Source organism: Ixodes scapularis, unplaced genomic scaffold (assembly GCF_016920785.2).
Source record: "Ixodes scapularis isolate PalLabHiFi unplaced genomic scaffold, ASM1692078v2 PGA_scaffold5__190_contigs__length_132052651, whole genome shotgun sequence".
Lineage (NCBI taxonomy): Eukaryota > Metazoa > Arthropoda > Arachnida > Ixodida > Ixodidae > Ixodes > Ixodes scapularis.
Window position 1 is genome coordinate 61470180 of NW_024609880.1, and position 22998 is coordinate 61493177.

The window sequence follows — 22998 nt, forward strand, 5'->3', positions numbered from 1 at the left end:
AATACAGACCAATTACGTCCTCGAGTATTTTGAAAAGGTACGGCAATTCATACCAAAACGCATCAAAGAAGTATCAGATTATAAAACTGGTGAGATGCACAATCAACCGTTTCTGCGTTGTTTTGTTATTATTAGAAATACGAAAAACGTAACGTGATTTTCGGTGTAGAAGTCACAATACCCCTCCGCCCCCCTCCCCCCAAACTGAAAAAAAAAAAAAAGAATCTCATACAAAACAGTGTTACTTATATGCGTTATTTTTTTAAGTATGCACCTTACTTGTGCCGATAGGCCATAGTACCACTTGCGACAAAATATCAATGGCACAACACTCGTCGATGGCGTGTTCATCTGGTGGTCCGAAGACAGTTCGAAGTTTGTGGAAGCATATGGGCCCGAGGCGTACGTCGGTGGCGACTTATAGAAAAGTGCAACTTACAAACAAACATTTTCGTTAAAACAGTCGTTCTTAATGCTGTTTCCACGAACGTTTTAACGTAAAAGACATCTACATAGGCGCGCCAAGAAAGCACGTCGGCTAAAACCGAAGTGTTACTGTAACAGGTTGCACACCACAAAAGTGCAGTGTAGCGTGGAGCGACGCGGTTCAAGGCACCCAAACCTCGTTAAGGTTTTGAGAGGATTCCGTAAGTAATAGCCAAGTGCTCGAATTTGGTAGATAGAGTTGATGAGATCTTTGCCTAGTCCACCTCTTTCGGAAAGCTCCGCAACGACGCTGGGGCCGTAAAAGGATACACTGTAAATCTTAACTGGATGAAAGCTGACTCCGCTCCTGAGGGGGCCATTTACGCAAAGCAATTCGGACAAAAGAAAATAAACAAAACAAGGTTTTCCTTTCCAATCGTGCATCAACTGACGTGCTTTGAAAGCTGATCTCTGCGTGGTTTTGTTCAGAGGATCAATGACTTGATGGGTTGCAACCGCGTAGCACACTGGCAGCTACTTTGTTGGCACCTGTGTCAGACGTGATTCGTTTAGAAATTGCTGTCACTAACGCTCGAAGGGACATTAAAAAGCATTTTGAGATCGTTTGTTTTTTCTTTTATTACGTAGACTCGTTTTGCGCACCTTGTTAGCATCCTAGAAAACATGAAAGTACAATCATGCGTGGCCTTTGTTTAAACAAAAATCTCGACCTAATATCGCGACTAGTACAGGGCAATCGATCGATTAACCTAGCAATTCATTGATTAATACTTTAATCGCGATTGTTTTTTTAACCGGTTAATCGGTAAACTTTTGACGAACCGAAAGGAAGTAAAACTTAAACGCTTTCACCGCGCAGACGTGAGCGGGTTCACGTGTATGAAGGGCAAACGTTAGGTGAAAGTTTAACCTAAAGTAAACTGCAGGGGCGAAATTGGTAACTCCAGACTAGTGCAGAAGGTTACATGTGCCCCGGCCACTTCAATTCCGTGCGAGTGTCTGTTTAGTGCAGCAGAGATCATTGTGAACAATCAGAGGAGGTCACTCTTGCCGGAGGATATCAATGAAGTCCCCTTTGCCTCATACAGCTGGAGTAGGAATCTGTGAGTGTGAATTTTTTTTTTTTTTAAATGTTCTCAACTACGAGGTTGATTCATAATCGAAATACCCTTCTAGCTCCGTTTATCACAAATTTAGCAAAGGCAAAACAAATATAATTTTGGCGTTCTAAAAATATTATGCATGGAAACGAACGAGACCGGTTAATCGATGAATTAATAGATTAAAAGGTGTCAATTAGTCGGATTATTTTCTTAAGTGGACACCAAGCCCTCATGGCGATCAAACATATTGACCAAGGAGCGTAATTTTCGGAGATAGCTCTAAAAAAAAAAAAACGGGGAGCGGGGAGGGGGGGGGGGGGGGGGGGGGGGGCGTCGCGATGTTTGAAATTAATCCGTGATGGTTTCCTTTGGACCAATTGAAAGGCGTCACAATACAAAACAGACATGTACGTATATTCTAAAAAATTGCATATATATATGGGTGGTTTCATCTCAAATCGTGCAGGCAAAAAGGGTCGAATTTTTAATTTCGATGAAAAAAAATATATGTTATGGCGCCGTTTCTGAAACCGCAGTCGACACAAACCGCAAGTTCGTCGGATTTTTTGTTCTCGACTTATAAATTTTTAAAGAGGCCGCGGCGAAAAGCAGTGTTTTTCACACCCGTCGTGGGTCGGATGTTTCGCTTGATCTCCCGCCATGGATTTTCAGTCCACATTATATTATCTTTTTTGAAGCACTCTGTGGACACATTTAAAAGGCTCCAATACCATGAAATAATTTTAGGCGTTTTGCTTTTTTTCTGTAAAAATGTCAAAAACGCCTCCTCGGTCAATTGTTGACGAACTTTGACAACTAATTAGTGGCGATCTACTTGGGTTACACCGATATTTTTTATGTCCACGGAGAGCCCAAACCACGCTCTTTATATTTATTATAAAATGCTTGGCTGTATAAAATATCCTTTGCGGTACGTTTACCTTAATATTATGCAAAAACCAAAAAGTACCAGTTTTGAAATTGATTTTCTCAAAAAACCCATTTTTTATTTTTTTTTATTTTTTGTTCAAATGTAGATATGATAGTTGTCTACACGAAAATCAAGCCTAGAAAGTGTATATTTTGTTTGCATGTTCTACATTTAAGCATTAATATAGTACAAAAACGTGTTTTTACGGCTCGAAATGGACTTGCGAATTGCGCGTCTTCACAATCTTGGAAATAGTTTTTTTCTTTTTTTCAACGCTCCCACATAAAAATGAAATACAGTATTTCCACCCTGTTATATTTATTGATTATTTAAATTTTATTATAGGCGGCAAGCTACATCGGAGGAGTTCCAAAAAGAGAAAGCAACACTTCTTAACAGACCAGCAGGTGTCGTAACTTTTTAACGTGTAGGAGTCGGCAGGCGTCTTATTGATTCGGGACCCTCATTGGCCTGCATGAACGTCCCGCCCTTTCGGAGCCAGCAGATGACCACGACCTTTCGCGCTCGTTGTGTTAGATGGGACGGCCCGTGACAGTAAAGCGAGCAGCGCACCCTGTGTCACGAGGAGTGAAATGGTACGATTGTGTCGTTGACGCGGCGAACAGTGACAGCCACCCAGGAGGAGTCTGTCAGAGTATTGCACAAGGAAAAGCAAAGGAATCGTTGCCTGAAAGGATGAGGACACCACGGCCTTACAATGTCGACGGTCAACAACTGTTCTGCCAGCCAAAACAACGCCGCGTGCGCGCTAAAACCGGCAGCGCGGGACAGAAATCCCGCAGACGCACACACGAAGATGGGCCGGTTTCGTTAGGGATGTGGGAATTTTGAAACCAGCCATCCGTGCATGCGTGAAACGATACCGCCTGTTTGCCCTAGCTTCGAGCGCCCTATCCTTACCTTGAAACGGCCGTGCTCTCTCTCTCTCTCTCTCCAGGGAGATCCGATAGCACCGAAGGGTTATCTATTAAACTTGAGGAAGAAAACGAGAAGGGAGTGTTTAAGTTTAATTATCCCCACCAACCCGCTCGTTCTGTCCTTATAAAGGGTTACCTCTTTTGGAAACAGCAAAGCCCGGAGACTGACATTAAAACGAGCGTGTTGGTAAATATACTTGTGTTTGTACTCTGCCCGAAGACTAGTTGGGTCGAAGTCAGCCTCCTTGTCAACTATAACCGTTTGTGAAGAGTGGGCTTCTCCCGAGATGAAAAGTTAGCGCCGGCTGACGTGTTCTTTTGAAAAAGGGAAGGGGAAAGAGAAAGTTTGAGTAACTGCAGAAACTACCTCGAAAGCTCCTCTCCCGATATGAAGCTTGAAGCATAGTCTCGGTTACCTTCTTGCGCATCGCCTGCTCGAATCTATTCTTCACTTTCTTTCGTACAGCCACTGTTCCGCACAGCCCTCGTGGATGTGCGTAATAGCGGGAGGAACAGATTCGAGCATCATCTGGGCGCCGTCATCCTGCGAGACTTCAATGTCGTGGGGCCGACTCGTGTGTGTTTCTTCGCCCCGCTGAACTTTGTTTCTCGGGTGCGATTTTTTCTGAACGTTTTTTTTTTTTTTTTTTTTTCAATGTTTTCTTATTAACTGTTTGTTAGCACTGTTCAGATGTTGGGTTTATTTCGCCATGGCGTAGCGGCCTGGCGGTGATGTAGAGAGCGTGTTCGCACGCATTTGGTTGCGTCCCGTTTAGGGAATGCCCGGGGGAGTTGGTTTTTGTTCTTGCCATGTGCGGCTGAGTTTTCCCGTCTTTATTAAATTATTGATTTTTTTTTTGTTTTACCCTTACGTGCCGTCCACTTCTTTGTCTGACTCTCCACCAGGCGTGGACCTATCGCCTTGCCACCACTCGAACCTAAATACTTTATTTTTTTTTAACGTAATTTTGGTTAAGATCGGAGTTGGGCAAATTAATTCCTATTTATTTATTTTTATTTCCTACCCCTCTCTATGACACACTCTCTGTGTGTTTCGGACCGTTTCTGTGTCACCAATTTTGTGTATTACGGAAGTGAAAGAACATTCCCCGGTGACCTGTGCTATGTGCGGTGAACAAGCCGCAGTGTTTGGTTTCGTAAAGAATTGTATATAATATATCGACGATGTGGTGACTTTCTTTGTCTTAATAATATGACAGCTAATAGCTAGTCGTGCTAGTTTACTTTGAAAGGTTTATAAATCGAAACAATACAACGTCTGTGCCTTTTGGTTATTGAAAGTCTACTATAGGCCTGCTGATTTGGTTAGATATGTATCTCATGGTTCCCGCTCTTATCAAAACATACATAAATATTCAATACCACAAAATTCGTTTATAATTGATTACAAAATGCAGAAGAAAATTCAAGAAAACTTTTTCACAATTCATAGAGACGCATGGGTCGCTATGTCTGACTTAGGTCTTGCAAAACAAAGACGTCTTTTTCCGATATTGAGGCCTAAATATAAAACATGCAAACAAAATATACACTTTCTAGGCTTAATTTTCGTGTAGACAACTATCATATCTACATTTGAACAAAAAATGAAAAAAATAAAAAATGGGTTTTTTGAGAAAATCAATTTCAAAAATGGTACTTTTTGGTTTTTGCATAATATTAACGTAAACGTACCGCAAAGGATATTTTATACAGCCAAAGCCTTTTATAATAAATATAAAGAGCGTGTTTTGGGCTCTCCGTGGACATAACAAATATCAGTGTAACCCAAGTAGATCGCCAGTAATTAATTGTCAAAGTTCGTCAAGAATTGACCGAGGAGGCGTTTTTGACATTTTTACAGAAAAAAAGCAAAAGGCCAAAAATTATTTCATGGTATTGGAGCCTTTTAAATGTGTCCACAGAGTGCTTCAAAAAAGATAATATAATGTGGACTGAAAATCCATGGCGGGAGATCAAGCGAAACATCCGACCCACGACGGGTGTGAAAAACACTGCTTTTCGCCGCGGCCTCTTTAAAAATTCGTAAGTCGAGAACAAAAAATCCGACGAACTTGCGGTTTGTGTCGACTGCGGTTTTAGAAACGGCGCCATAACATATATTTTTTTCATCGAAATTAAAAATTCTATCCTTTTTGCCTGCACGATTTGAGATGAAACCACCCATATATATATATATATATATGAGAAGCTCAAAATAAAACAACTATACATGCTCAAAACAAAACAGCGTTAAGTTTTCTTGGCCTGTAACTGACATTTCTTTAGCCAAAAACCTAGGGGGAAAAAATACAATGCAACTCTTTGGTAACCACGTGTTTCTGTATTTAAGGGCAGTATACAAAGAAATAAAATGAAGAGATTTAACGATGTAATACGTACAGGGTGCTTCTCTAAACGCGGGCTAAATCGTTTCTGCGAAAAATACGCATCGCACTGAAGAAAAGGTTAATGTTGTAATAATATCTTCCAAAGAGCCCATTTGGAAAAAAAAATATTAACGTTCGGTAAAATTACTTATTTATTTATTTTCGAGTAATTACATTTTGATTTGTGATCTTATGGTGTGGTTTCAATTGGAAACTTGCTGATGATAATCGAAAACGACTAAATCAACTTATTCAAGAAATATGAAGAAGGCACGTACAAAATTTTATTGCATTCCGAAAAAAACGTTCAATTTAAGCGCTTTATAGGTTTCCGCCTCTTATCGGAGCGCATCTTTGCGTCAGCGGTCCTGCCCCCCGTGGCCAATGCGCGCAGCTAGCGTTTCGCCTCCTTCGTAGGAGGGGAAGCAGTGGGGTGCACGTGCGTTGCGCCCCTTGGCCACAGAAGACAGGACCACAAAAGCAAAAACGCGCTCCGACAAAAAACAACAACAACAAATAAAACTAGAGACGTGTTTGAATTGGGCGTTTTTTTTTTGTTTTTTTTTTTACGTAGTAAAATGCTGTACATGTCTTCCATATTTCTACAATACGTTAATTTTAGTGGTTTTCTATTTGCCTCAGAAAGTTTCCAATTGAAACCATACCTATAAGTGCTGTAATTAAAGTTATTTGCTTGAAATTCATTAATAAACTACTTATACCGAACGTTAATAATATTCCCAAATAAGCCTTTAGCAGAGGTCATTACGGCACTAACCATTTTTCAGTGCGTTGTGTAGCTTTCGCAGAAACGATTTGGTCCGCATTTCGTGAAATACCCTGTACACGTATAAACCCTGTATTAAAGTCCTGAGTGTAATTAGCAGAAAGCGCAAAAATACTGTTGTTATTCTCTTCTTCTTTTTTTTGTTCACGTCACTGAAAAGTACGCACTAAAGAAAAAAAATGTGAACGTGACGCTTGCACGATGCGAAAATGAAAGAACAGAAATACTACGGAGTGTTTTAACAAAAATACTTTTCGAAATACAAATAATGTGTTTAGAAGCTATTAGTCCTGAAACCAGCACTTGTACACTAATAATACATATCCATTAATGTGTGCGATAAGGGGCCTTAAATGGGATGAATGTTAAGTCACGACGTCAAAGTCGTTGTTTTCTTAGATACACAGAAATTACAAACATTAAGGTTCTTATTGAGCTAGATAACTTATGTTTGTTCAAGTACACATCTGTTACTTTTTTCTTCTTTTATTTTTTTTTTACAGGAGAGGAGGGTAAAGGAGTGGAGAATGCCACAGCGGTGTCCTCGTCCATACTTTTATCTCCGTGTTTCGTATAAAAATTCAGCTGTCCATATTAATAAATATGCGAACATTCCCGTACCAAAAGTTCTATAGCAAATGCTACGAAGAATGCATTCCTGGTTCCTACAGTATCGTCCAAATTATAAGGAAAGCCTATCCACGACGATTCTGTCAACGGAATGGAGTGCCTTCCGTGCATTTTACTTCGCGCTGCCCTTGTGCCTCGAACATCGCACGTAAAACTTCCCGCCACGCTTTTGCGAAAGAGGGTGGGTGGGAGTACTCGGAGTCCTTGGGGAGCCGTAAAAAAACAGCTGTTCTCGCGTCGTCTTCGAAGCGCAAAACAGTGCGGAAGCGCCGGGAGCAGCGATGGGTTCGCACCGCCTTTCCTCCCCCGAGTCTAAGTGGGCGTTCCGTCTCATTTCCCCCGCTCTGCTCAGCTCGTTATCAGGGCGGCGCCGCAATCGTCTGGCCACCTTGTGTTGAAGACTCCCGCGACCGGGTATCACTGCGCAGCAGGGGGCGGGGGAGTCAGAAATCATTCGTGTGGATTTCACTCCGTCTCCACGTTTAAAGTTCTCGTGCAATGAACGCACCTTGCGGCGCACCACCTACAACGCCTAAACTTTCCAATGCGCGGCCCAGGGTGCAGCTCCACGGCCCAGCAAGGCCGCATTCGTGGATTCGGTATGCGAGCAAGGCACGCGCCACACTCACGAACCCTCAACATGGCGCCTACCAGAAGCTCTTCGGTGAAATGGCTCTGGAAATGTGCTTCGTGCCGGTGCACTTTTTCAGCGTTCGTGCGCGTTGCGTGTGCGTTGCTTGCCTCTGCAAAGCGACGAACGTGCTTGTTGGCTGAGACAATCTCCTGCTGGGCTGTGATTTTGTAAACAATAAAAGGGTGTGTTATAACTGCGGTGAATCACATCACTGCGAGCCCAAATCTGTCTATAGTATTGCAGTATGACTACGATGGACCAAAGTTGTATGAGGTGGGCATACTGTTTTGTCCGAAAGATTATTTCGTTCTTGACACAAGAGTCCTGACGGTAGATATTGTAAAACATCACATTTATTTTGTTCCTCAAAATATAAAACAACATAAATATATCTGTACAACATCGATGTTCATTAAACTATAGTTACTCGGTGGAACATGTATTGGTAAAGCGCTGTGAATGAATGGACATTATCATTCGTTTTTTATATTGTTTGCGCATTGCCCAGTTTTTAGTTTATAGTGTTGTATCTGAAAAACTCCCGTAAGAGGTTTACATTGTTTGAAAACACAAATCATTCTTATTGTTTTGCGATCTGTATGTTGTGATTTCTATAGTATTTACAGTACTTCACAAAAAGGGAGATAGAAATGATCTGGGAAATTATAGACCAGTTTCTATTATTGCAGTATTTTCAAAAGCTTCTGAAAAAATTCTGCACGCGAGACTTTCGAGATTTATTGATAAGTGTAACTTGTGAACACCACACCATTCCGGTTTTTTGTAGGAACAAATCAAACGATCTGACCTTACTTGAACAAAAATAATGTAGTCTCACACAGTTTGAAAACAAAGCTATTGTTGTTGGGGTGTTTGTCGATTTTTCAAAAACTTTTGACTTGGTGAATCATAACATTTCGATAGAAAAACTGAACTACTAGGGTATTCGGGGACAAATCTTACTGCTTTTAAAATCCTATTTGCCTTCGAGCACATACACAATATGTGCTCGAAGGCTCAATTTGTGCTTTGTGGTGTGCCATAGGGTAGCATATTAAATCCACTACTCCTCAACGTATATCTTAATGATATTGTAAATATTAGTTATTAGTCGTACAGTAAAATTTAATATATAAAGTATGCGGATGATACTAGTATATCGTCTTTTCTGGCAGTGACATTCATAGGCTCATAGATAAATGTAATGATGCAATGAAAACACTGAAAAAATGGTCAGTATCTAATTTTATGAAGGTAAATTAAGCAAAAACAAAGGCAGTTAAAATCCGATAAAAAATGAAAGCCGTTTACAACTCCCTGTATCGCCGAATCAGAGCGCAGCTCTTGAGGAGGAGGAGGGAAGGTTACTGAGGGGAAAGTATACCCTCCTCCCTCCTCCTCACGTCCTCATCCTGTCTGCTACTCCTCCCTCCGAGCGGCGTCGCCGTCGCCTCACGAGGGTCACGTGACCTCACAGGGGTCACGTGACTTCCCGGGGTTCACGTGACCCTCGCGAGGTCGCGTGACGATGACGATGGCGTCATCAGTGACGTCACCAGTGACGTCACTGTTGACGTTATCATCACTAGTGACGTCTTCAGTGACGATGACGATGCGAATTCTGACGACGTCATCAGTGATGTCACCGATGACGTAATCAGTGACGATGCCGGTGACGTCATCAGTGACGATGCCGATGACGTCATCAGCGACGATGCCGATAGCGATGCCGATGACGTCACTGATGATGTCATCAGTGACGATGACAATGCCGATGACGTCACTGATGACGTCATCAGTGACGTCACGCATCTCATAATGCACCGCGTTGTTACGCCGATGCCGACGCCGCTCAAGCCGGAAACGGGCGCGTAAGAGCTGCGCTCTAAAAATAACAAGCCCATTCTTACATACCAGGACAGAATCCTAAATTCACGTCCTATAGAGGTGGTATTTACATTTCAAGTGTCTCGGTGTTGTATTTTGCTCCGACATATCGTGGGAAAATTACGTTAACCACTTACGAACAAAAATAGCTCAAATTATTGGTGTAGTTGGTCGCATTAGACGCTTTCTTTCCACGCGTATTAAGTTGTTTCTTTATAATTCACTTTTTTTACTCACATTTAAACTATTGCCAACTGATGTGGGGGACAGCTACATTTTCGAACCTACGGCGTGTTCACTCATTGCAAAAGAAATATATACGACATATCTAAAATGCGCCGTGTGGTACACCAAGTGACATATTCTTTCAACGTTCCCGCGTGCTAAGAGCCTACAGCCTATATAGGTATCGCGTGAATCTACGCTATAAATCAGAAACACAAAATATTATCAATAGTATAAGTAATCTGGCCCAAACGTAAAAAAAAGAAAGAACTTTAGCTATTTTGCAAGGTATAAAGATGGACAGTACCTACAACTCGACTAAACTTCGAAAAAGAATGCCTCTATTATTCATTGCGTGCTCTATTAAATAGCCAGCACCTTGCTAATTTTGATATGTACACATTCAGGTGCACTGAACTTCGCGCAATGCACAGAAAGTACGGAAAGATAATTTTCTTTTTTGTGCTACTAAACTATATATATATATATATATATATATATATATATATATATATATATATATATATATAAAACTGAGAAGAAAAAAACCCTTAGTGGAAACAGCAACAACGGACGATTTAATCTTCGACGTTTCGGCCGGAGTCCGGCCTTCGTCAGGAAGACGAAGGCCGGACTATATATATATATATATATATATATATATATATATATATATATATATATATATATATATATATATATATATATATATATATATATTTTTTTTTTTTTTTTTTTTTTTTTTTACGTTTTGCTATTCAATTATTGTGCCTTAAGGCCCGTTCACACTTTTGCAACCTAGTACGACCGAGAGAGACCACACCGGTTTTTAAGCCTTTTGCGACTTCTTAGGACCGCATGCACCACAGCGGAGCTGGTCCTAAGAAGTCGCAAAAGAAAAACCGGTCTGGTCTCTCTCGGTCTTACTCGGTTGCATATATGTGAACGGCGCTTTAGTGCAGGCAAACGTCACTGCTGACTTTTTTTTTTTTTTTGGTTTTCGTTGCTTTTGTGATGGAAGTATTTTGTATTACTGTATGATTTATTGTGTTCTTTTATTTTAGTTTTCTCACTCCTGCTTTTTACTTGAGGGGGGCTGAAATCCGCCAGTCAAGCTGCTCGGACCGCTATCTATCCTCAGCTCCCACCATACTTACATGGTAGAGACAACTATTATTGTTAATATTTTATTGCAGTGTATATTGAGCGGTACTTATTGTTTCTACAAATCGTGTATTTTGGAGAGAAAGGACTAAGTTTACTATATTTAGCTACTGCCGCTTGACACTGTTAAATCGGTAGCGAAAACTTCTTTTTTTTTTTTTTTTGCTCAGGTAATAGAACATACAAAATTGTATAGCGATTCGAACCGTTTCGTTATGAAATGACCAATCGACAGCCACACAAAAAGCTGTCCACATGGTTCAAGAGCGACCAAAATTTTATCCAGGCACTAACAACCTGATCATTACACGTGTACAAAAATAGAGCGTATCTACCATCGAACCAGTTATGGAAATCCAATGAGGACGAATTACAATGAACAAAATCGTGGCGACCCTTATGATGTTAGGGCAGGGATTCTGTTCGTACCATAATACTGTTCTTGTTCTTTCTGTGTTCAAGTGCCATGCTCTGAGACAGGGTCACCGTGCGACGGTCGAACGACCTCACTGGCGCCCAACGTAGGGCCAGTCTGAGCGACTACACAGGTCATGGCTCATTCTTTGTTAATGATCGAATTAGCGACCGACAACACACGAAGCAAAGGCGAACGCCGTGGCACTGCATAGTTGCCGTGCTACTTGAATGCTACTACAGACTCTTAAAAAAAATATACTTGCGCGTGTGCTTAACAACACAGCACACATTGAGCGACTCACTGCTATCTACGGAACGCAGCCTGCGAATGAAGAGGCGCAAGAAACAGTATGACTCGAAATCGCAATCCGCGCCAAGACAATGGCTATGACATTTCGCTCGCGTTTGCCCTTACGGAAATCCCGTTTTCGAGCCAAACGAGTTTATGGGTTTCGTCATTCTCTTCGCGCACTATATTAATCGCATCTACTGGCCCGTCTATTGCTCCGCGGGAATACGTAGACGAGAGGATAAATTGTTTTCGGTTTAAAGTTACCACAGGTCATACTGTGCAACAGAATAGTTACCATAACCGCAGTGACCGAACTTACAATTGTGACAGTTCATACCCCGGCCGAGGTGCCCAGAATCTGGCGGATGTGACGGAGACCTATTGCGGAAAAGGTGCCGTGTAACCGAAATTTCTGTTGCACGTCAAAAGAAGACCGGCAGTCGGGATTAATTTAAAGCTCATGTCATCCGCTGGGGCGCATCATTTGCCCTTCGTTGGTTTGGGCACGTAAACGTCCAAAATTCTACTTCGGCTTTTACAGAAGCGAACCCGTTTCCGGGAAACGTATGGTTACAACCGACTTTGCCATCAGACGAAGAGAGACTTCGTTTGTTTACCTCACCGGAGAGCCGCTCTATTCGCGCACTCGTATAAATTTTGACGCCTGCATCCTCCGTGTTGTCTCTCGGTTCGTCTGTTTGTTTTCCTTACGCAGACCTCGCGTTTTTTTTTTTTTTTTTTTTTTTTTCCTTTCGCGGCGGTTAGCCGGTTGCTTGCCTGGATGGGGGCGGCTGGCTTTCTGGTCCAGCGTCTGTACAGTGTCCTGGCCTTTACTTCTTGTCCCTTGCGGAGGAAGTCAGAGATGTGATCTCCAGGCGCTCCGCTCGAGACCGCTTGGTGGGTGGCATGGCTCGTTCGGGCGGAAACTTCTGGAAATGGTAGTTTCGAGGTCGGTGAACGAAACGAGCAGACTTCTACCCTACATGAGTGTTTATCTTCATTCGCCCTCCTTCTCGACCGCTGAATGGCGAGGAGCGTTACCAACCCCGAAGGACAAAAGTTAACGCGTATATAACTTCTGTCCTTCGTCGTTTTTAAGACGCTGAAGTCACGGGTGTTACAGATGACAATATTAATATAATTAAATTAGTTCCCCTCCCCCTGCACACGCACACACAAAGAATATTGTGAGCGGCCCAACCATTTTCTCTCTCGGTGTATGTGCGATAAGGCAGTGCCGCATGGGACGATGTGACTGTTCCGGCCGCCTTCGATGAGTTGTGATAATCTTGTTTGGGGCCTACTGTACCTTTCGCAGCACACATTTTGCCCCACCGAATGTTTGTTCTTTCTCGGCAAGAACAAGTGAGAGTGACCACCAGCATAGTGCGCACGATGTCAGATTCGGAAGGACCAGTCATTCCGAGCGGATGATTGCTGCCCCTGTCTGAGTAGCCAATAACCTGACGCGACAACTCATGTCGAGGAAGGAGCTGCGTCTGAAAACATATGTCAGCTATACCTACAGAAGAATCCCTTTCACCCAGGTGATGGCTCCTGCCACTGCTTACCAGATGCTTCTAGTCGTAGGAAGAACGTCACATCTCACGGGGCGCATACACACGGCCGAGTCGTCGTTTATCAACGCTACGACCGCAGTCATTCCGACCGTGCACATGTATGCAAGAATTCTGGCGCTGGGAACTCAGTGTAATAAGTTATTTCGGATGTGAGTTATCGCGCACACGGGCCCGCTTGGGTGGTCCGAAACGTACGCGGACAACTGGCGTTCGCGGCGCGTTAATGGGTGCCACGAGACACGGAACTTCTATTATTTCTTGAAACGTCTAAATGTGATGTTTTACATATCACACTCGATACAAGGGCCGATATAAAATAGCTAAAAAGCAAATATAAAAATATTTGCTTTGTCGTTCAGCAAATATTTGCAAAAATGTCCGACGACAAGTTTGTCTTCTTTCGCCGCCCGTCAGACGTTTTTGTCTGAAATAATAAAAAAAATGCAATAAAATGAAATCAATACAGTTAATGCGGAATTTGCGTATTTAAACTGTTATCTAGCTTTATGGCGGATGCACCAATATATCAGATAGCTCGAAAAAGTTATTGACATTCCAAAACTCTTACTTTGAACCTGTATTCATTTTTATCATTTATTTTTATTTTGCAGCTTTCTACAGCATTTTTAAAGGTCTGCAATATACGTTTGGTCCTTGCTATTGTTATATGAGCCTCATGCATACAGCGCCAAATTGTTTCACCACGTGTCACTGCATAGTCAACAAATATAGTCCCTAGAAGAAGGATAACGTTCAACATCGTTTAAAAACCTTAGGTTTTTATGCATTTTCATGTTACATTTAATTGCACGTCTGGTTTCCGGCATACTAAAATTTGTCAATTCTTGATGGTTGTATATTATATGCTTATTTGGACCTCGTTAAATTTATTGTGCGATTCTCTTCGATGATGTCAAATTCAAGTAGCGCATTTTGTGTTTTTCATACGTCGTGCACAATGACATAATTGAATACGAGACATGGATTCTATAAGAAGTCTACAAAGTCCCGAAATTGAGAACTGTAAATATCTCAGACAGTCTGGTGGACTAATTTTACTAAGATTATCCCGGCCGGACTCTAAAGAGCCTGTCTTTGCTTTGCTTTTCTTTCTACCAGCCTGCAACTGCAACTTGCACGCCCGTCGGTGTCGCTTCAACATGGAGCTCTTCAAGCTGTCCGGACGCCAGAGCGGAGGCGTTTGCCTCAACTGCAGGCACAACACGGCAGGACGCCACTGCCACTACTGCAAGGAGGGCTACTACAGGGACCACTCGAAACCCATCACCCACCGAAAGGCCTGCAAGGGTACGTGTCTGCTCGTATTTTACATACTTAATACCACTATTTGTACACCCTCATGACCGCTCCAGGTTTAAAATTTAATTTTAGAAATAGTTTATTGAGCATTTAACCAGACAGCCATCGAAATGCTCCTGCTAAAAAAAAAAAAACACGCGTTTTTTTTTTTTTTTTTTTTTTTTTATTTGGATACGGAACTTTGTTTTGCGAAAAACTGTTTCGCCACGAGCGGTTAACTCGGATGTTTCAACAGTTCGTACCGTTACGAAATTATCTAAGAAGTTGTTAACTATAAGCATGTTTCTTCAAATTTCATGATCGTCTTTGAATGAGTCCATCTATTCTATTAAAATTTTTGCTCGTTTAAAACAAAAACGTGAAGAACTGTTTTTTTTATTTTTTTATGACTCGACAATTAGTTAATATTTATCTTTCCAAGAAACATTTCAGATCTCCTTAAAACAAAGCTTCAGACATTTGAACACTTTGCGAGTTTTTTTCAACTGCCTAAAAACAACGTAGGTATGAATTTGTTCAATTACAAATTTATATCTATAAATTCGAGGAAGCCGATATCAAAATGAGCAATAACACCCGACTACCCCAAATCGTTCGAACGACGCGGACAATGCCTCGAAGTCATCTACGCGCCCACTGAGCTTAACATCATGACTAGTGTATCTTTGGCAGCATCCAAATAACCCATCTGGGTTCCACATCGGCACCACGTCCCGACAGCTTAACAATCGATAGGCGTGGCTTACGATGGTCAAGCACCTTGCTTCATGATTCGTACTTTGGCTTTCTTATCGGCTAGTGACTATAGCGAAATGAGTAATTGCAGCTAGTGACTATATAGTGATGCCTGATTTATTGCTTTCCAGAAAAAAAAAAATGCTTCACAGCAACACAAAATAGCACATCCAACGAACGGAGCTAGAGGCGATGCCGTGAGATGAAAAAGAAAGTACATTTTGCGTATGGAACCAACGTTTTCGTAATCTAATTCAATTTAGTTCCCGTGAAACGTAACGTTCGATCATAAAAGATAAACACAAAGAAAAATATTCACCATCGGAACAAAACAGCAAAGTTAAAAAGCGTTATTTCACATCTGGCCCCTCTTTCCACTAATTATGTAAATTCCAGGGCGCTATGATGTGGATGTTTCGGTATATCTTTCGTTTCTAGAACAAATACCGGTCGTCTCTAAAACACTTAAAGCGAATTTAATTATTTCCGGAAATAAAAATCAAGCTAAGGGGCATTATCTTGCTTCAATGCGAAACGAAGTGCTGACTCCTAGCCAGCTTCCTATGTTCGTATTTAATGCAGACATACTTTTCGCTCAGTATATATTTATTATTATTATTATTATTATTATTAGGTTGGGGTGCATCATTCTTCATCAATGTCTACAATTTGCTTTTAAATATTCTACACGTTTTATTTCATTCTTATTTCTAAGTAAAAAAAAAAAGAAAAGAATTCAGTGCTGGCAGCGCTGTTCCAATTCGAGTCACGTAAACAGAAAGAGCCGCTCGGTTGTACGTGACATAATTACTACATTTCGAATGTTCGAATTCTTTTTCGCTTAGTTTCATTTGATCTTTGAGTGGGTGACGACAAGTTTATATTCCGCGATACCCATCGGATAATTATCTTTATTTTTTTTAATATAAATATCAGTTTTTTTGTTTGTTTTTTTTAAATTGGAACGTGACAATTATATCAGCCCACCTGCACGAAGTCTTGCCAACTTCGTTAGAAAGCACGGCGTTCTCCATACCCACTTCGCTACTGGCTTAATTCTAATAATGAGCAGATATACGTTTGATATTGCCATTGTCGGAGCGTTTAGTATATGAATTTGCAAACAATGAAAAGAGGTGTTCGGTTAGCTCAGATAATGTGTTTATGTGTGATTACATCCTGATGAATATCCACATACGTTCGTCGTCAGCTTACTGCGCATGCTGCCAGCAACTGGTCCTACTAACTGTATGCGTTTTATATAACAACTTTTGAGCTTTAAACGTTTTAAAAATAAACAAAATGCTTCCATCAACCGAATCAGAAGATGACCTAGTCACATTTAGTGCAGAAATGACAGCAGTAATGCAAGAAATACTGACAAAAAAACTCGGTTCATGGGTTATTAAGAATTATCTTCACGTATCTTGCTTCCTGATTTGTTTTTCGGTGTTCTTGTAGGCTAATACAGCACTTATTGGCTGCGGACAAATGATATGATGCTCTGGACTCGCCATGACTTGCGTTTTTTTAAGCTCTCAGCGACCATAGTCGCCATAAGAATTCACCCGCTATTCAATAATGCCATGCTCCCAAACATTATCTTTTGTCAAGGGGTAACTTAAGCGTAAGAAATGTCGCCAACAGCGTGTATGTCACAAGTCAACCTGTATTCAAATTATAATGCTCTAATGAAAGCAAATGATGCACATGTAAGTACGGTTACTTGTTGAAAGAATAGATGATCGTGTAAGCGTACGCGCGTGCACAACTTAGGCTAGCAGTCTTAACTTTTTTTTTTTTCGTGTGATGCTGATTCAAGTTTGAAAAATCAATCGCTAGAAGGCATCGGGGAATGTTACTATGTCGTTGCACCACCTGAGTAACTATGACCGATCAGTAATAATTATATACTTTATTTTCATCAAAATGACAAACGGGCATATAGAAAAAGAAAAAAAAAAGGAATGGCAAGGACAGTTCGACGGGTAACCGACATTTAGGGTTCGCAAATAAGACGTGACGTCTTTCAAAGAACATCCTAGAGTTATTTCAAGGCTTGTAGAGTTCATTTTCCTGACAAAACTTCAAGTAGGGCATTTATGATTGAATGTTCCAAAAGAGAATAAAAAAAGTCGAATTGCTAGATTGCTTATCTTGTGCTAATTGCTGTTTGCGTCACATTTTTTTAACCGAAGGTGTTAGATCTTCACCAATTCGCCTGGTGTCTATGTGTACTTTTTTGGTCACTCCAGAGGTTTAATTTCGCCGCTTTCTAGAGTAATTAACCCCGTCCGTATGGCGTGCGCCGTACAGAAGTGAACTCAATGCCTGTGCGAATCAAATCTTGCAAGGTGTGGGATTTGACCCTAAGACCCACCTGACTGATAGTGACAGCTCTACTGACTGGCATCTGAAAGCTTCGAATAAAACCAAAATTGACGACGAATATGTCATTCGCTGTAATACCTTATCTTTAACAACTTTCGCACATATCCAAAGTGAGAAAACATACATAAAGGTACAACCAGAAAGTGCTCACGAGATCTCGTAAAACTGCTCCATTCTGTAGCGAAGCTTTAGTCGTTAAATAAATAGGTTTCAAAGCAAAGCAAAGTAACGAAGAGCGTTTTTTGTTTTCTGATTCCGGTAAACACTTTAACGTGGTCTGTCCGCCTATCAGCCGTTGCGGAAATCAAGAGAACGAGCCTCCAACGAAAAATAGCCGAGAAGAAAATAAAACAGAGCACCAGAAAGAAACAAATGCTCGCGCACGAAATACGCGCACAGCAAACTCGCACGACCTTTGACCGCGACCCCGCTGACGTGCGCGCGCCCGCCTCCTACCACCTCCGTGTGTCCATGCGTTAGTTTACGCGCCTCTCTTTCCTTCTTCCCCTCTTTTTCTACACCCTCTCCACGGGCTTCTCTCTCTAGTTTCTGCGATGGACTGCATGAGAGGCTACGAACCATCGGAGCCAATGCAATGCCATATGAGCTTATAATTTTCCTTGAAAACCCTTGACTGGGTGGAGAAACTTGGAAGTAATCGAAGTATAGGTGAAACAGTAAAATCGATCAAAGCAATCGCATACATGATACGTTGTGAAGTAAAATCAGTAGCTGTGTCTGAGACGGACTGTCTGGTAGTCCGCTTCTTTGTTCTCCCCAGTCTCTGGTTTATCATTACGAAGTAAAATCTGACGTCCTTTTCTTTTTCTTTTTCTTGTACATTAGTGTTTTCGATTTTGCCACTCGGAATCAGGTGTTTTAAGAAAATAATAAACGTATCCCATTCTTGTACATAACTCGTTATAAGAAATAAAATTACTTGAAATCGATTGCTTTCTAGAGTAATTTTGTATTACATATATTAGGAAGTGATCACAACAGGAATCTGATTACTTTTGTAATTACTGAAATTACTTGTAAACGTTACTTTTTTATCCTCCCCTTTCTAATAGCGCCCTTCATTGAAGTTTCCTGCTAAGGAATCCTGGAACTAAGTCTCCGATACCAGGAGTGGTTTACCCAAATTGGTGGATTAAGAAGAGAAGTAGTTTATAATTCGGTGATTTTAATACAACAATAAGCAGCAAAAAAAAACCCACCAATTTCAAACTAGCAAGAAAAAACAATCTGTCGTTTTTAAACATTTCGAGAGTAGCGGTTAATTTTTCAAGTAACGGCCATCAAAGACTTTTCTTTCCAAGTAATCAAGCAATCTAATTGAATACTGAAAAATTTAATATAAAAAATAATTGTAACTGATTTGTTTTTTTTTTTTTTCGAGCAACGCGTGCAAGATTGACTTTTTTTACCTACTCGCCTGCGGCATCGGTTCTTTACCGCACGAGCGCAACGTCACCCTCGGGAGAGGCGCAGCAATGCGACAGGCGCGTGGTCACGTGATAAACGTCCACAGCGCTGGATTGGCTGGGACTGCCCTCGCAGTGTCCGCTCTGGTCCACCGTAACTTGGAACGAAACTTAGCGCCGCGCACCAGGCCGGGCCGTCCCGTAACGTACCGCGAAATATCTTCTCTGACAACCACCCGAAGGACCACACACACACTCTAGGATGATGCTTGATGAATTTGCTATGGTTATATAGCAGCGTTCCTCTGCGTTCTTCCAATCTTTCCTACGCTTCTTTTTTTTTTTTTTTTTTAAGAAGTCGCGATATGTAAGTAGAAGAGGTCGGTGTGGCCGGAGTGTGCTTGGGTACTTTATCTTTATTTTTTGTACGTACGTCGTTTTCTTAGAACCATTTTTTGTAAATTAATGAATGTCTTGTGGGTCGAGTTTTCACCTTGTAAGCTGCGCTGAAATGCTGTTTCAGAATGAGCTAGGTTATTCAGCAGGCTTTGCTGGCCAGTTGCGTTTTTGTGGTTAAAGATGCGCCAAATAGGATTTTTGGAAAATGTATTAGCATTTTTTTCTTCGAGCATAGCAGTTGCTAGCCATAACATATAAATATATAGCTCCTTTTTTAAAGATCTTTTTGTACATTTAGCCCGGACCCGTTTATAAGGTCGGCTCGTTAGTATCATTTTCCTCCGAAGCACGCTGAAACAAATTTTCGCGATTTGCGGAAGCAGTCGGAATCCAATAAGAAAGTACAGAATGCCATTTGAACCCAGAAGAGTAAGATGTGCGGGGCTACTGAAACTTCCATACTCAGAATTCTAACGCAGCTCGCTATCTTGTGCCCAAATGTTATCTGTACTTCATCGTTGGTTGTTATTTTTACGCACTTCATCATGAATGACTTTCACTTGGTCTGCTAGAAAGAAAGCGCGCGGGCTATCTTTAAAAAGTCTTTAACCACGCAAACGAAAGGAATTGATATAGGGTTCCATGCAGGTTAACTCTTCTCTGTCGTCCTGTTCTCTCCTGTCCTTACTTCTGTCTCTCGCTGCTATATTTATGAGTACTTATTAGCAAAGAAAAATGCAAGAGACAAAAAAAAAAGTTGTACGTAACACGTTTTCTAGCGAAACCCCTCCCCTTCTCAGTTAAGGGTGAAATATTCCATACAATAGAAATTTGTCCATGAGATATATTGAAGCCACCTGAGAAATAATATGAAGCTATCTTGAAAAAAACGGATTTCATTCTACGACGGCCTACTGTCATCAACGATTTATGTATATTAAATTAACACACAAAAAAAAAAACGTTAGGAAAACCTTTTTGGTGTATGTGTGGATGAACGATCCACTATTCTTGGCACATAAAGTTGTCAAATGACACACATGGTTCCTCGCAACGCCTGCCAAATTATTAAGGGCGTCTAAATATTTGCTCATTAATCGAACAGTTGTCGTCATTGACACAGTAATTACGAGAATGCGGTGCGTCCTTCGATAATCTAATATAAGACCCTTTCCAAAAGTCAGAGTCACCTTGTGGCAGTCCCAAAAGCTCCAATATTGCCGCTCTAATGGCGGTAATGGGAAATCATGCTCGGCTAAATCAAGCATCCTCGATTTCGTGAACCGAAGGTGACGTAAATTGACCGGAATCTTTTCCCCTTTCTGCTCTGTGCTTTCGAAGACGTTCGCGTTCTCTGACGTGGAGAAGCTGTGTAGTGCCGCCATTATAGAGCATCGGGTTCGGCCTTGCACAATGTGGGTAGACTGACCATCGGAAAGGCTCTATTGCTGAACACGTGCAGCGACACAACATCGAAGCTACTAAACTCGTGTAAAAGTCGGATGACCTCAAAAGGTATCCATGGTCGCAATACTAGAATCACCATGAAAGCTGATTGAAGGTTTACAGCAGCCATTGGAAGCGGATGGTTCATGTAAAAATATTAAGTGGGGCATTTATTTCTCTAGTATTACGTAATAAGGCGTCCATCCCTTGAATTGAACGCTGAATTAAGCTCCTCCGTTGGTATTTTTTGCTCGGGTGTTTCAAAGCCACGCTTTTTCTTTTTTTTTCCTTTTTTAGGTGCTTTATTAACGTTGTGCTGCCTCCACGGCGTACGTCTGACAGTTTCGTCGCATTCTTACGTTTGCACATTTGCCATGTCTGACGTTTCCAACGTCAACCCGAGGATCTATTTATTATTTCCTTTTTCGTTACACGCAAACGGCCTTTACCGTATTTACGCAGCCATTTCCCGAAACGTTAAAGGATCTTCCCCGTGAGTTACACGACGACGGCAAAAGTCAGAAAACAGGTTACTGCTGCATAGCTGTACACTCCTGGCATGAAAGAGTGAAATGAGTGGACGTAGAATTGCGAAAAAGAAAAGAAAGGGTTGCGGTACTTCGTGGTACATAAGCACCCTGCGGGACTACTAGCCTAGAGGACAGACAGCGGCAAATGGGCGCTGCAGACGACAGACGCTAGCTGCCACTGGCTCCGAAGGAAGATGGCGTACAGCGAAAGTGTTTTAAGCGGGCGTCGTTAAGCACCGCACGCGGCTCATAAAAGTCTCCGGCGAGCGTGACGACAGAAATAATAAGGTCCTCGTTAATGCCGGCAGCGATGGGAACCGAGTTATCTTCGTCTTACAGAAGGGTGATGCACGCCCACGGAGCCGCGACAATCTTTAATGGGGTCTTGCCGCACACTTACGTCGCTCAACGTAAAAAAAAAGGAGAAACACAAGAAAAAAAACACACACACAATATTTTTTTTTCTTTTATATTGTTTTTTCTCGAGATGCCTTACACTGTGGAGTTCGAAAACTGTCCCTAAATGGAACCATGTCTTCCTTTTTTTATTTGTTTTTTCCTTTTCTTATATCAGTAAGGGGAATCTGTAGCGCGTCATTAAGCTCACGCAAATGTCCACGTGGGAATTCATTGTCGCGCTGCGACACTGATCTGAATTGTGGGACGTGGAGCAGTGTGTATGTCGTTCAGTACTCCCCCCTTAACTGCAGCGGAAGCTGCCTGCCGCGTGGGCACTGTTAGGCAAACCTGCAGTGCGCGCGTGTACGCAGAAGAAGCGATTCGCAGGGGCAGGGGCTTGCGCTCGCAAATATTCTCTTTGATCGGGAAAGGGGTTGAAAGATGGCAATAAAAGAGGGTGGGAGGGCGACACTTTGGTTGGCAAGGTGCGGGAAAGATTGAGGTAAAATGTTAGCTGTTCTCGCTCATGCAGACTAAACGTGACACGCGGATGGATGGCGGGATATGACGTTTTTAGCCGCGTCCGGTTGTTTCCGAACGGATTTTAGCAAAGCAATATTTGTTCTCATGATCACTTCTAAGCCACGCCGCGCCTTCACAATCAACACCACAATGCTGTCTATATTTTTTTTTTTAAATAAAGTTTTGAAGAAGGCACAATTGTCAACATCGTATACATTTATTTCTCCAGATGCCGCAGAAAGTCGGCGTATCCGTATTTATAATATCGCTGTTTGGGTGGACGTAGACCATACCCGAAGTTTTGTATTGTCGGTTTTTTTCTTGTAGACTCGGTAACAGTGCTGCAAGGTCGTTCAGACATCACATGCTAATTCCGGTGACTTGCTAATACCTTACAAACAAAA

General features: G+C 41.7%; 1 protein-coding gene across 1 annotated transcript in view; it reads left to right on the top strand.

Moving 5' to 3' along the window:
• LOC8025014 (netrin-1) overlaps positions 1-22998 on the top strand; it is a 192091-nt gene that overhangs the window by 129721 nt on the left and 39372 nt on the right. Inside the window, 1 exon segment of the mRNA XM_042293935.1 lies at positions 14545-14733. Coding sequence (XP_042149869.1) covers positions 14545-14733 — 189 coding nt within the window.